The sequence below is a fragment of the Eublepharis macularius genome, chromosome 15, assembly GCF_028583425.1.
Source record: "Eublepharis macularius isolate TG4126 chromosome 15, MPM_Emac_v1.0, whole genome shotgun sequence".
NCBI classification, from domain to species: Eukaryota; Metazoa; Chordata; class Lepidosauria; order Squamata; family Eublepharidae; genus Eublepharis; species Eublepharis macularius.
Window position 1 is genome coordinate 16765987 of NC_072804.1, and position 13505 is coordinate 16779491.

General features: G+C 43.0%; 1 protein-coding gene across 2 annotated transcripts in view; it reads right to left on the reverse strand.

Annotated features, from left to right (window-relative positions):
• The window catches only part of SLIT2 (slit guidance ligand 2), a 402035-nt gene that overhangs the window by 126510 nt on the left and 262020 nt on the right, over window positions 1-13505 (reverse strand). For both annotated transcript variants that reach the window (XM_054998712.1, XM_054998711.1), the window contains 3 exons: window positions 12064-12135; window positions 6151-6314; window positions 4581-4719 (listed from right to left, as the gene is read on the reverse strand). In XM_054998712.1, the coding sequence (XP_054854687.1) occupies window positions 4581-4719; window positions 6151-6314; window positions 12064-12135 (375 nt within the window). The remainder of the gene's footprint in view (window positions 1-4580; window positions 4720-6150; window positions 6315-12063; window positions 12136-13505) is intronic.

The window sequence follows — 13505 nt, forward strand, 5'->3', positions numbered from 1 at the left end:
GAACAAGAGGCTCCATGAGATGGGCCTCTGGTCTGATCCAGCAGGGCTTCTTCTGTGTTCTGCTGTGGCTCCACTTTTCTGGAGCTGAGGGTGGTTTTGCCACCTTTGCTGTCCTTCTGAAGAGCCCATAAAGCAGCACTGTTCCAGAGGGCCTTCCACTGATTTAGTGTGACTGCAGGTCCCGTGACCGGCTTGATTTTATGGAGGACAGGTATCGTCATGGCCCCCTCTGACAAGCCCAGTGACTCTGTCTGGGCGGGCTCAGAGGAAGAACCTGAGAAGCCAAGGCCAGGGGACCAGAAGGATCAGGGAGGGCCTGATGCTGCAGACTATGCTCCAGAAACCACCCTGCCAGAGTCCGCAAGAGAGACCTTGCTACTGGCCTCTGAGAGAACCACTAGGCCTCCGCCAGGCAGGACAGAAACCCTGGTCCATAGCCCTGCACACAAGTCCCGTTCCCACTCCACAAGAGTGGCATCAGCAGAAGGCCTGGGCCGAGAGAGAGAGCAAAGGAGGTGAAGTGACATATTGGCAGCGCACAAAGCCATCCCTGATCCAGAGCAGGGCTCTGAGCGTAGTGCTGCTTTGCAGGATCTTGGCTGAGATGTAGCGCAGCTCCAGGAGCCTCCATAGCTGCCGGCAAGCACAGCTGAGCCAGATCCAGCCTATTGAGGCCAAGGCTCGGGAAGGCTGCCTTGCTGGAACAACCAGTCCACTAGGCACAAGTTCCTTGCCTCCAAGCTCCAGTTTGTGTTCTCCAGTCCAGCTAGCCAGCTTGGGGCCTGACTCCTTAGCAGTCTAGGCCCAACCCTCCTGTAGAGTGCAGGGCCCTTTTCACACTACATACCTGCTTCCAGAACATTGTGAAACGCAGCGCAAAAAACGCGGAAGATAGCATCTTCTTGTGAGAGTTTTGCGCGACGTCGCGATGTTCTGGAAGCAGGTACGTAGTGTGAAAAGGGCCCAGGTTAGGTATTGTCATACTGTATGCAAACTGTCTTCAGCTATAAAGGAAAGAGGGTCTACTTTTTCACATATCATACAGTAAATAATAGTTAAATGCCATCAAGTCACAAGCAACTTATGGTGACCCCTCATGGGGTTTTCAAGGCAAGAGATGAGCAGAGGCAGTTCGCTATTACCTTCCTCTGCATAGCAACCCTTGTTTTCCTTGATGGTCTCCCATCCAAGCACTAACTGTGACCAACCCTGCTTAGCTTCCAAGCTATTCAGTCTCTCTCTCTCATTCATACATTTCTATGGGCTGCCTTTTTTTACAGTTCCAGATGGGGTAAGATTCCTGAGACTCCTATTTACAGCACCTCGAACACTACAGTGAAAAGGGCATCAGGTGAGATATTCACTTACACCTCACACTTACAGTAAAACATTCTTGAGGTGGCTTACGAATTTCCAGCACATACACACACATAAAATAACAAAACTAGTAGCACAGACTTATTAAAGGTGGACAAATTAGGAGAGAAAATTTGTGAAATGACACAGTTGGTTATATGAATGTGGGCACCTACTCCTTAACTTAAACAAGTAGCAAGTTCAGTTTAAACTGCATCGCTGAACCGCGGTTTGCCATAAAGGTGCAAGATACAAAACTTCCTTGTGCTTTCTAATACTTGTGTCTAAAGTAGTCTCACTCATATCCTGTATGGAAGCTGGATCTTCCTTGGGAGCTCATTTATCTTCCCACTGGAGGAGACATGGGCCGTTTCCACACGGCTTACCTTCCCTCGGAACAAAGCAGAACATCGCGCAAAAAACGTGGAAGATCACGTTTTCTCGCACGAGAAAACACAATCTTCCACATTTTTTTGCGCAATATTCCACGCCGTTCCGAGGGAAGGCAAGTCGTGTGGAAACGGCCATGGGGGCTGCATACTGTATGTATTATCATACTCTTACTGCATTGTTTTCTACTTTCATAATCCTATTTTCCTTAGTATCCAGCAATTCCTAGAGCTAGATTTCTTTGCCACTTCCAGGTTTTGCTCAACAGTAACATAACGACATTGCTGATGTCACACGCACCCCTCTCCATTCCCCACCCCCACCCCTGCCACTGGTTAGCCTTGGTACTAAGGGTGGTAAAGGTAATAACTGGGTTTTACTAAGGCAGAGGAACACCATCACGATTTACCTCTGGAGCGGCTAGCAGTAAATACTGCCAAGCACTGGCCGGCCAATAAAGGAACGGCGCTTCGGGCTATTTCGCAGGTATGCCTGGCGTTGTGGCAGGGCAGGCAGCAGTCCTCAGTCCATCGCAGATTCGGCAGATATTATCAACATGAGCACAGTAGACCTGGGCAGAATGGGTGGTTTTCCTGCCACAAGTATTTTATTGCCCGCTATCCCCAGCTCGTAAAGACCCTGCTAAACCTAGAACACACATGTCCAGTACTAAACCCTATCCATTAAAATGAAACAGAAAGAAGGACTTCTAGAAGAAACAACAGCAAAAAAATCTTGTGGTACTTTAAAAAACTAGCACATTATTGCATACGCTTTATATGGCAGAGTCCAGTTCTGCAAATACATTCCGTTGGTAGAGAGATTTATATCCAGCAGAAGGGTGGAAGTGGGTGGAAGAGAGCTGTTAGAGAGAGAGGCCAGAGGGTCCGTTTTCTCCGGACAATGTGTGTTATATTATTACATTGAAAAGCACAGGTGAAAATGAGATTTGGTCAAAAGAGTTAATGGTCCACCAGGAGTGGCTGTGGACCACTGCCACTTGTCAATGAACTGGCAATGTAAGATGAACTGAAACTGTGTAAAGAAATGTGTAAGAAGGAACAATTGCTTCTTTGAAATAAGGCAAAGTCCCTATTGAGTCAGTCTGATAGGATCACACATATATGAATTCCAACTCACCATTTCTTGTTAGCGTCTCCCTTTTAAAATGTTCTGCTGAAATATAGCAGTGTCTAAGGCTGTTATCAAACGGCTAAATTTACTGAGAAGCTCCCCCCACTAGTTCCTGAATATTTTAATTTTTATTGTCTGATACTTACCAGAGCATTTCCAAAGATGGAGAATTTCTATTCACAGTGTGTGCCTTTTTTGCCCGCTCCCTTCCATTGCAGCCTAAACACCCACTCCAATGCTGTTTCTGCCTCCCTCTTCCCTAGAAGCAGCATTTAGGGAAATATTTGGGACTGGAGTGGAAGGGGGAGGCAAGAAAGTTTCACTCTGCAACTGGTAATCCTTCTGTCCTTGGAAATGCTCCAGTGGATCCAAGCCGTTCTCTTGCTCAGTTTGGTCAATCCAAATGGCATAAGAGCATTGCTGGGACACCTCACACATTAGAAGTCATGCCAGCAAATGACCCCTTGATTATCTAACTAATGTTATGGGGTCCTTTGAAGGGGTCAGTTTGGTGGATATGGGGCTGTCTCTAATCCTGGGTGAATATTTTTTCTACCAATTGAATGTAATACTACATGGATCTGTTGAAGTGGGCTCGCAAAATCTTATAGCACTATAAATTCGTTAGTCTTTAAGGGGCCACAAGACTTGTTTGTTATTTTAGCTGCAGGAGACTAACATGGGAATCCCACTGGAATTACATCTAGAAAGTACAAATATGGCCGAGTCTAAGGGGACACTGCATGGCTGCGGAGCAGGCAGAAATTCCTTTATATCATGCACCCTTGGTAAACAGATGGCAGAAATGAGAAGTGCTCCTAGTAGATCTTAGAGAACGTAAAACGAATAAGGGGAGGAGCCATGGCTGAGTGGTGGAGCATCTGCTTGGCATGCAGAGGGTCCAGGTTCAATCCCCGGCATCTCCAGTTTAAAGGATTTGGCAGTGATGTAAAAGACCTCTGCCTGGGACCCTGGAGCCACTGCCAGTCAGAGCAGGCAATACTACCTTTGATGGACCAAAGGTCTGATTCAGTGCAAGACAGCTTCATGGGTTCAAGCTGCAATCTTAGCCATACTTATTGAAAATTACAATATCCTGAAAGTGACAGCAATTTTTACAACATTTAGGAGCGCCAGTAGACAGTCTGTAACTTTTGTTTCCAAGTGGCGCACAAGACAAACCATGTTGGTTCATTCTTTGATATTCAAGGTGGTGATTATCTTGTGAAATTATCAGTAAATCTGCTGGACACCTTATCAGTTGTTTTATGATTAAGGAATCAATATGATGGTTTACAAGCATCTTCTTCCATCATGAGAACTTACGGTGCAACTGAAAAAGCTGCAGTTAGAGGGGAAATGAACTAGAACTTCTTGAGTATATGGAAATCTAACTATTTCACGTGTTTGTTTAAATTACAACCTATTTTGCTACTTTGGGGTGGACCACAAATTGAATAATAGTAAATAAGTATATTTTCCATTCTGAATCTGTTTTAAAGATGTGTTGCTGTCAGAACGAAAAGATTACTTGAAACATTTGCTGGTTGATTCACACCAAATTGTTTTACCAGGAACTGGCACATTTTACTGCATGTACTGCCTTAAAAGTGGACAATCCTAATAGCAAACAAACAAAACCAATCAGGCAAGGCACATGCAATTAGCAAATATAAGGGGCAAAGAAACCTCTTACATACATTTCCGTTATGGTTTCTGGTAGATTGGTTGGGATCTCAGTCAAGCCTTTTCCACGGCAGTCAACAATGTTATTACTACAGGTACAAGCAGCAGGGCAGTGCAAGACACTGCAGGAGGGAGCCATAAAAGATTGATGACCTGGAAACAGTAACAGATGGCTACTTCTAAAACTGCAGAATGCAATTAATGAAAAAAGCTAATTTATACCAATGCTATAAGGATTGCAAATATCAGTGTTTTCTCGATTCCGGTCCTCCACCCGCAAAGACAAATTTCACACATGCCTTTCTAGAACATATCAAAGACAGTACTATAGATGTTTTAACACACTGTGTAGCAGAAATGTAGGACAAGGTGATCCATATTCTATCATTAATACATCACACATGTGGGTCACAACTGATACTTTTTACAACTACTGGCCTTCAATTTGGCTTATAAGAATACAAAAAATGCATAATTGCTAAAATGCAGCTTTTAATTTACCAAAAACAATTTAAATGGATGTTTGGGAATACTTGTCTGAAATCTTGACATTCTTCAGCAACTCAATTCAGCAAAACAAACTGACTCACTCGGATAAATCTACAGAGTGCTTGCTCTTTTCTTTATAGAATACATGCTTGCCCTCTTTAAGAAATAATATAGAAACTGAGTCCTTCGGGAAAAGAAGCGGCTATTCTTCTCAAGCAAATTTCTGCACCTTCACAGACCCTTCCTTTCAATAGATTTTGTAGAGTATAAAAGAAGACATAGTCAGTTGCTAGTGTTGTAGATGAAGGATGGCACAGTAACATTTATTGAACATTTCACTTATAGAGCAAATAAACTTTTTGTTAACAGAGATGAACTTGCCTTCTTCCTCATCTAGCAGGTATGAATGCAGAAAAGACAGAGAAAATATCAATAGCAAACATTAGCTGCATTCTTATTTCATTGCAAAGAAACAGAAATAGACAGAGAGGTGGTAAGATACAGTGAAGAAATTCCACTGTCTATGCCACTGGAACTCCTTTGAAAACAGAAAATATTTTCCTCCCTTGAAGAATATTTATATTTTGGTCCATAAAGTCTGACTACTGCTATGACAACAGTCATTGGAAAAGAGATCGCTAAAAGCACCAGGCTCAATCCATGCACAGAGTGGGTGAAACTGTAGCACCCAAAAGATTCCCATGAGGACGGCAGAGTTCCACCCCTATCTACATGCAAGCAGGGGGAGTAATGGGCTGTTTGGGGGAACGGGCTGCCCACATGCAGTTCCCAATTCTGGACCTCCCTCTCAAGCCAGGACCATTAACATACTCTGGAATATGCGTACTTGAATCCGGTGGCAAGGGACACTTGGATGCAGGCTGGGGGGTGGGGGGATGCCTCCTATTCTCCCAACGTCCACCTTAAACAGGGGAAGTTGAAGAAAGAGGGCTTTCCTTAGCCCTTCACTCTATCCCTGTGAATGGACTGAACCCACTTATGCACTGCGTACTGTTAGTGAGGCCTGTATTGAGCATGCATCACATGACCAAGTTGCACTTCATTGCAGCAATCTGCTGCTCTAAATGCTCTTACCACTGCAGATGAATTCTCGTTTTTGAACTTCTGCCACATTGTGACCCCTTAAGTGTGATGGGCCCATGCATTGAGTGTAGAGGCCAACCCGCGGTCGCTGTCGCAGCCAATCAGATAGCCAAGCCAGATGGCAATCACAGTAGAGGTTGTTGGAATGAAGTCGGCTGAACAGGGGGAGGGGAGAGTCAATAAGTTTCAATGCGCATTAAACAAACACTGAATGTCAGATTGTTACAGGTTATAACCAGGGCTTTTTTTCAGCAGGAACGCGGTGGAACGGAGTTCTGGAACCTCTTGAAAATGGTCACATGACTGGTGGCTCCGCCCCCTGATCTCCAGACAGAGGGGAGTTTAGATTGATCTTTCTGTCTGGAGATCAGGGGGCGGGGCCACCAGCCATGTGACCATTTTCTCCGAGGGCAACTCACTGAGTTCTACCACCTCTTTTCCCAGAAAAAAAGCCCTGGTTATAACTAAATCGTTGTGCATGTTTACCTGGGAATCAGCCCCAGTGAACAGTAAAATATGCATCATACAATCAGTACAAAAAGTTACTCTGAAGTAGATCTCAAGGAAGAATCCATTTGTTTAACAACTGATGTCTATACAAATTTTACACTTCATCCAAATTAATGTAATAAAAAAAATCTATGATTGCGAGTGCCTTCTTTCTCTTTCTACTCACTGATAAAATCAAAATATGCAACAACTCGTAAGAGAGAAAATAAAATTAAAGGTGTGGGGGGGCAGCGGAGAGAGATCAACATGCTGACAAGGAGCTTGAAAAGGTTAATAAAAGATTTGGTTTCATATCGAAGGTACTAGTCTGTCTAGTCATTATTAATCTGTATAGTAATTGTTTGGAGACGTTTTTCTAGTAACTGAACAAGACAAAATAATTCAATATAAAACATTTCCTTCCACATTTTTTTCTGCAGCTATGCCCAGGGCAACAGATAGTTAAAAAAAAAAACACTTAGTTTAATTATTTTAGTATCTGCAAAATATATAACACAATGTACTAATATGAAAACTATGCAGGCTGTAATAAAATTGACAAATTAACTGAATTTTCTGAAAGAATAACATATAGTGTATAGGATATGGATACTAAGGCTTAAATATAAACCACTAGGGGACTAGCCCTATCCAGGCAGCCCCCATACTCAAGTGTGTAGTGTAGAGATGTGGGGAAACGATCAGGAATGTACCTTCATGGAGGCACATATTCACAAATTTCCAATGTTCAGAGGCTCTGTGCATGCAATCTGTATTATAAATTTTTGCTGTATCCAAATGATACTTCAGGGTCCACATGCACAGTCTCAGTGCAGAAGCGACCTCAATTGCAAAAAGGTCAGGCAAGGGCAACGGGGGTAGGACAGCCACGCATCATCTCTTCCCTGTTCTGTTTCAGGTACACAAATAAATAAAAATACACACCACCCTCTGTCTCAGGCATACGCACTATCACTGTGGGGTTGTCTAGGCACATAGACTCTGTCCTCAGACCCTCTGCCATCAATGCCCCCATTGATGTGCAAGACACCAGAGATTTCCTAACAAAAACACAGTCTATTGACTGTCTTCCAGGCTACACTATTTTAGCCACCATGAATGCTGAGTCTCTGCCCCAGCATCCCCCACAAAGACGGACTGCAAGCCATTAGGGACACCACCTCTGACAACACCACAGCTGACCTCGCGACCAAGCTCTGCCGGTTTGCCCTCACCTGCCACTACTTCAGATTTGGAGAAGATCTGTTCCTTCAAATCAACGGCACACCCAAGGGCACTCGAAGGGCACCACAATATGCCAACATTTTCATGGCTGACCTGGAACAACATTTTCTGAGCTCCCACCCGCTAACACTCCTCCTGTACTTGAGAATTAATGATGACATTTTTATCACCTGGACACATGAGAAAGGAACACTGAAGGAATTTCACCAGGCCTTCAGCAACTTCCTCCCAACCATCAACCTGACCTTAAGTAAATCCACACAGGAAGTTCATTTTCTAGACACCACTGTACAAATACTTGATGGAAGGTTAAGAACCTCCTTGTACAGGAAGCCTACTGATCAGCAAACATATCTACACATCTCTGCCACCATCCTGAACACACCAAACAATCCATCACCTACAGCCAAGCTCTATGTTACAGCCACATCCATTCTAAACCCTCTGACAGAGATTTTCACTTGCAGGATTTACAACAGACATTTTTGGACTTATGATACACACCTGATGTGGCAAGAAAACAGATCAACAAAGCCAGAATGATACAAAGGGATAACCTGCTACAAGACCGACCCAAACAAAACCATAACAGAATGCCACTGGTGGTCACATACAGCTCTCAGCTCAAACCGCTTCAGTGTATCATTAATGTCTTGCAACCTGTGCTGGACAGGGATAGACTTCTCTCACAAGCATTGGGAGGAAAACCTTTTCTTCCTCACAGACAGCCCCCTAATGGTAAACAACTTCTCACTCCCAATAATATATTTGCTGACATGAACACGGATTCGGGGACCAGGGCCTGCAATAAACCAAGATGCCAACTCTGTCCCCATATTCACTCCAACAACACAATCACTGGCATAGCAACATCAGTTACATCATCTCAGGTTCGTTCACGTGTTCATCTTCCAACGTTATATATGCCATCAAGAATCAGCAATGCCCTTCCACCCTCTACGCTGGGCAAACAGGTCGGTCCCAATGCAAAAGAATAAATGGACATAAAGCTGACATTAAAATCACAACATTCAAAAACCAGTGAGAAAACATTTGAATCTTTCAGGACATTCAATTCCTGACCTAAATGTGGCTGACTTCAAACTAAGAAGCTTCAAGGGCAGATTACAACATGAAATTGCTGAATCCGAGTTCATTTATAAGTTCAGAACAATGGAACTCCCAGGGCTGAATAGAGATAAAGGATTCTTATCTCACTACAGATGCTAATTTCTGCTCTAATCAAGCTGCATTGTACCTTTACATCCTGACTCCCCTCCCACTTCCTGACTGAGCTATAAAGGCTCAGGAATGTCCACTCCTCCCTGTATCTGAAGAAGGGCGCTTTGACGACACTAAAAATCTTGTTTGTCTCTAAGGTGTCACTGGACTCAAATTGTGCTGTCTCTATTATGCGCATCTGTTCTGAACAACAACACAGGGCTTATATGGATCAATGTGGTCCTGGAATTCTGTTCTTTGGCCTCCCATCTTAACCATGGTGTCTCTGAAACATCTTGAGCAAATTATTCTCTCTCAGTATCTCCACTATACTGACCAGGTCCAAACCTGCTTCGTTTCAATGGACTTCATAATTATCTGGGCTTTCTTCCTTGGTGGACTATAACCATATTTTGCTTTGTCTGAGTGGACCATTTATAAATAAAGCACAAAGCTGAAGCCTACTGGTAGCAATTAATATACCTACTCCCCATCGTTTCCCCTAAACCCTATCTTCAATGTGCATTCATATGTGGTACATCTAAACATATACCCAAAATGCTACCTGTTTGCAGGTCGTCCAAATATAGATAGAAACTGCAGATGAGGAACTTGATTATTTCACAAGTGCAAAACTCAAATATTCTCCAGAATTAGAACAAACATGCAGGGGACCTCCTGATTGCTGGGCCTCATCTCAACGTCATCTCCTCTTTCTTTGCTTTCATCTCCGTTCCAGCCCTCATTCTCTCCCTTTTGTTCTTTTCTCTCACACTTCCTATCTTTCTTGCGTGTTCACTCCTTTTCCCCTCTCCTTTCCCCTTAAGTTTCAAAATGAAACTGCAGTAGCCATTTTGGACTACCCAGGCAGCCACCGGCAATATCAGTGAATTTTCAGCAGTTGCCTAGAATATCCAACATGGCTGCTGAAATCTCATGAGGTAATCTCATGAGATCTTGTCATTTAAAAACTTTTCAATTTGATCCTCCACTTTTTCTGCAAACCTGCAGATTCCCCCAGATTTGTAGAAATATCTCCTTCATTATGTGAATTTTTAAAATCCACCCTCTGGGGCCATGTTCAAAATTAGATATATAGATTTCTTGCCAAATCTTATAGAAAAGATTGCTTTCTGCTTAACTTGAAGACATCTTTTGTTATTAAGCTTAGGCCCCATGTCTCCCTTGAGCCGCCATACTTGGCCTCTGAGCCACCGGTGGCCACTCTACCAACTGACCTATGAGACACCATCCCTTAGCTCCCAGATTTGATATGAAGGGATAACCTGCTGGCAGAGGAACAGATCAGAAGCCGCTGAAACCACCGTTTTAACTGAGCAGCAACTTCTCCTTCTCCAAGGATGGGTCATATCTGGTGCAGCTTTCTCCTTGGGGAGGGAGACTGGTGGGTCCTGCACTATGAGGGCATGGGGATCATAATTATTTAAGTTTCCGTGTCAATTTTCTCCATACTCAAACGAATCAGACAATTTGGCTTTTAATTTCACAGAATATTTTTCTTGCCTTTAAAAATAAAGTAAAATAGCAAACTTTAAAATAGCAAACTTTAAAAAAAAACACCTTTGACCAGATATTTTAAAAATATTTTTTCTTAATAACTTTAAGCATATTCTGCATATAGATGGAACCCTTAAATGGGATCTTGAAGCAAATGGAAGATGCTGGCTTGTTATATTACAAAGAACCTGGGAAAGTCATTTTAATTTAATTAGGCCTGCCAGCATTACAGCAATAAAAGCTTAAAGATTTCACATATATCATACCTGACAGCCACTTAAAAATTCTAACATGGCCTTAAATGAAATATGATCTATTCAGTTCCTCAAAATATTTCTCCACTTTTGTTGCTCCCCTGAGCTTATTTTCAATAAAGGTGTTGGACTATTCCAAATGTTAACCTATTACAGGTTTCAATGTCTTCTGCACTTGCTAATATCCAGTTTTACTATTCAAAGACAGGCAAGGAAAACGGCTGAAGAGATCTTTCCTCTCTGGAAATTCTGTTAGCTTGGATGTCTCAAAGAGCTTGAAGTGAATGTAATAATCACCCTCTTAAATCCCACATCTGGGTAAGCAAGTCACAAACACCTTCTCCTGAAAATCTCTCAGGGGGGCCTGTCTGTCTTGAGTAGATTCTTATCTCATCTTCCTCCAAGGTCAAGATGCCTTATATGGTTCTCCCCTCCCCATTTTACCTCACAACAGACTTGCCAAGTAGTTGATACTAAGAAAAGGGAATAGCTCCATGTCACCAGGTGAGCTTCATGATAGAGTGAGGTTCACTGCCCCACCACGGTTGGCCAATCTGCTCTCTACTTTTGTAGCTCTCCATAGATTATAAAGTTCCCCTAAAGACAAACCACAGTGAAACTCCCCTACCATTTATGTAAATGCTCTCTTATTTCCCTCTGTGTACATTCTCTCATCTTAAGGGGTCACCTGTAAGAAATTAAGGGCTTCAGGCCACCAAATCGCATTACAAAATATGTTCCCTCAAATTTAAGATACAAACAGGGCTTTTTTTCAGTGGGAACGTGGTGGAACTGAGTTCTGGAACCTCTTGAAAATGGTCACATGGCTGGTGGCCCCGCCCCCTGATCTCCAGACAGAGGGGAGTTTAGATTGGCCTCCGCGCCGCTGAGCGGCACGGAGGGCACTCTAAACTCCCCTCTGCCTGGAGATCAAGGGGCGGGGCCACCAGCCATGTGACCATTTTCTCCGAGGGCAATCCACTGAGTTCCACCAACTCTTTTCCCAGAAAAAAAGCCCTGGATACAAATATTATTCCTTTATATAGAGGAATATACTTTGGTCAAATGAATAAGAATAATAATGATGATGCAACAAGCACACATGATTTGCAAAAGGTATGTTGTTAGTTTCTTTGTCATCTCATCTGACCAGAAAGAGTGACATATAACTACTTACAAGGTTCTGAGTTTGGGCATATGGTTGAAACTTGCCACTGAGAGTCGTGTGATGTTGTTATTGTTGAGAGTGCTGCAAAACATTAAGGAGAGGTGCAAATCAAATCAAACAGCTGTTGTATCAGAATCTAGATATGCAACATCCTCTGTACTTGACTAGTGTTAAGTACCAGTATCAATCAAAACAAGGAACAACAAGGCACTGCAGTAAATGCAGATTGTGGCACTCGACATTTGAAAGTACATTTAAAGGCATTGCTGAAGAGCCCAGCATAATCAAATTAACATTTAACCTTAAACAGGTAAGTGAATATGCCATTGTATTTGGTCATGAGTGAATGTTCAATGGCGAAATAGTTTTGAGGCTCTGAGCGGAACCACAAGTGACGCCTGACACAGATTGGACACTTGTCAGCTTCCCTCAAGTTTTGGCGGGAAATGTAGGCAGCTTGGCGGAATGTTGGACAAGTGACAGTTGAAAAGTCCATTGGACAGCAGTCGGAGAGCCAAGCTGCAAGACCAGGACGCCTACATTCCCCATCAAAACTTGAGGGAAGCTGACAAGTGTCCAACCTGTGCCTTTTGTGACTTGTGGTTCCACTTTCTGACTGCAATAAAATGCAGAGTGGGACTCAAAGGTATTTTCTTTAACTTTATGATACTGAAACCCATCAAACGCCAAGGGGCAGATTCTCTCGTTCTCAAAGTGTGGATTTCAAGTAAGATGTTGCCCAGGTGCAGGAAGGGCAGCTTTAGGAAAAGAAAGAGGAGCAACAACCTGGGATTGGACAATAATGCATCTGCACTAGTGACAGGGCAATCTTTCAGAATGAAGGGGAAACCAAAATAATTATCAATTCCCAAAGGAAAGTGTATTACTAATAGCAAGAAGTGGCTGAAGTGAGAATGATAATATAATTTCATAACAACAAGAACAACGTCAGATGTACATTTAAAATATCTGAAGATACTCTTTAAATGTATAACGTTTAGGCTGAAAGGTACAGTTCTCGCAACACAACACCTCTTTGCGAAATCATTATTTTTTGATAGCTTGCTGGAAGACACCTGTAGCATATAACCATTCCTGCTGTTCTTGGCACTGGGTATAATAAATGTACCTCGGACACATCCCTACTAATTCATAAAATGCCTGTGGAAATTGGAAAAAAAAAAAACCCTTCCATTTTGGCTTGGAGGGTGTTGTAAAAACCATCCCCCAAAGTTATTTGACCTGCACCCAAAGCAGAAATTCAAGCTTTGTCCGGAATTTTGTATGTTCAATAGTTGACAGACCAAGTATACTTCAATCCAGTGTCGCCACCTGCTCATATGAGGAAGTCTTACTCAACATGAATGGCTAATGAGGAGGGAACGGAGCAGTGTCTGCTCCTGCTCTGGGGACAGGGATGGGGCATGGGAGCAGGGGCAGGAAGAGGGGAG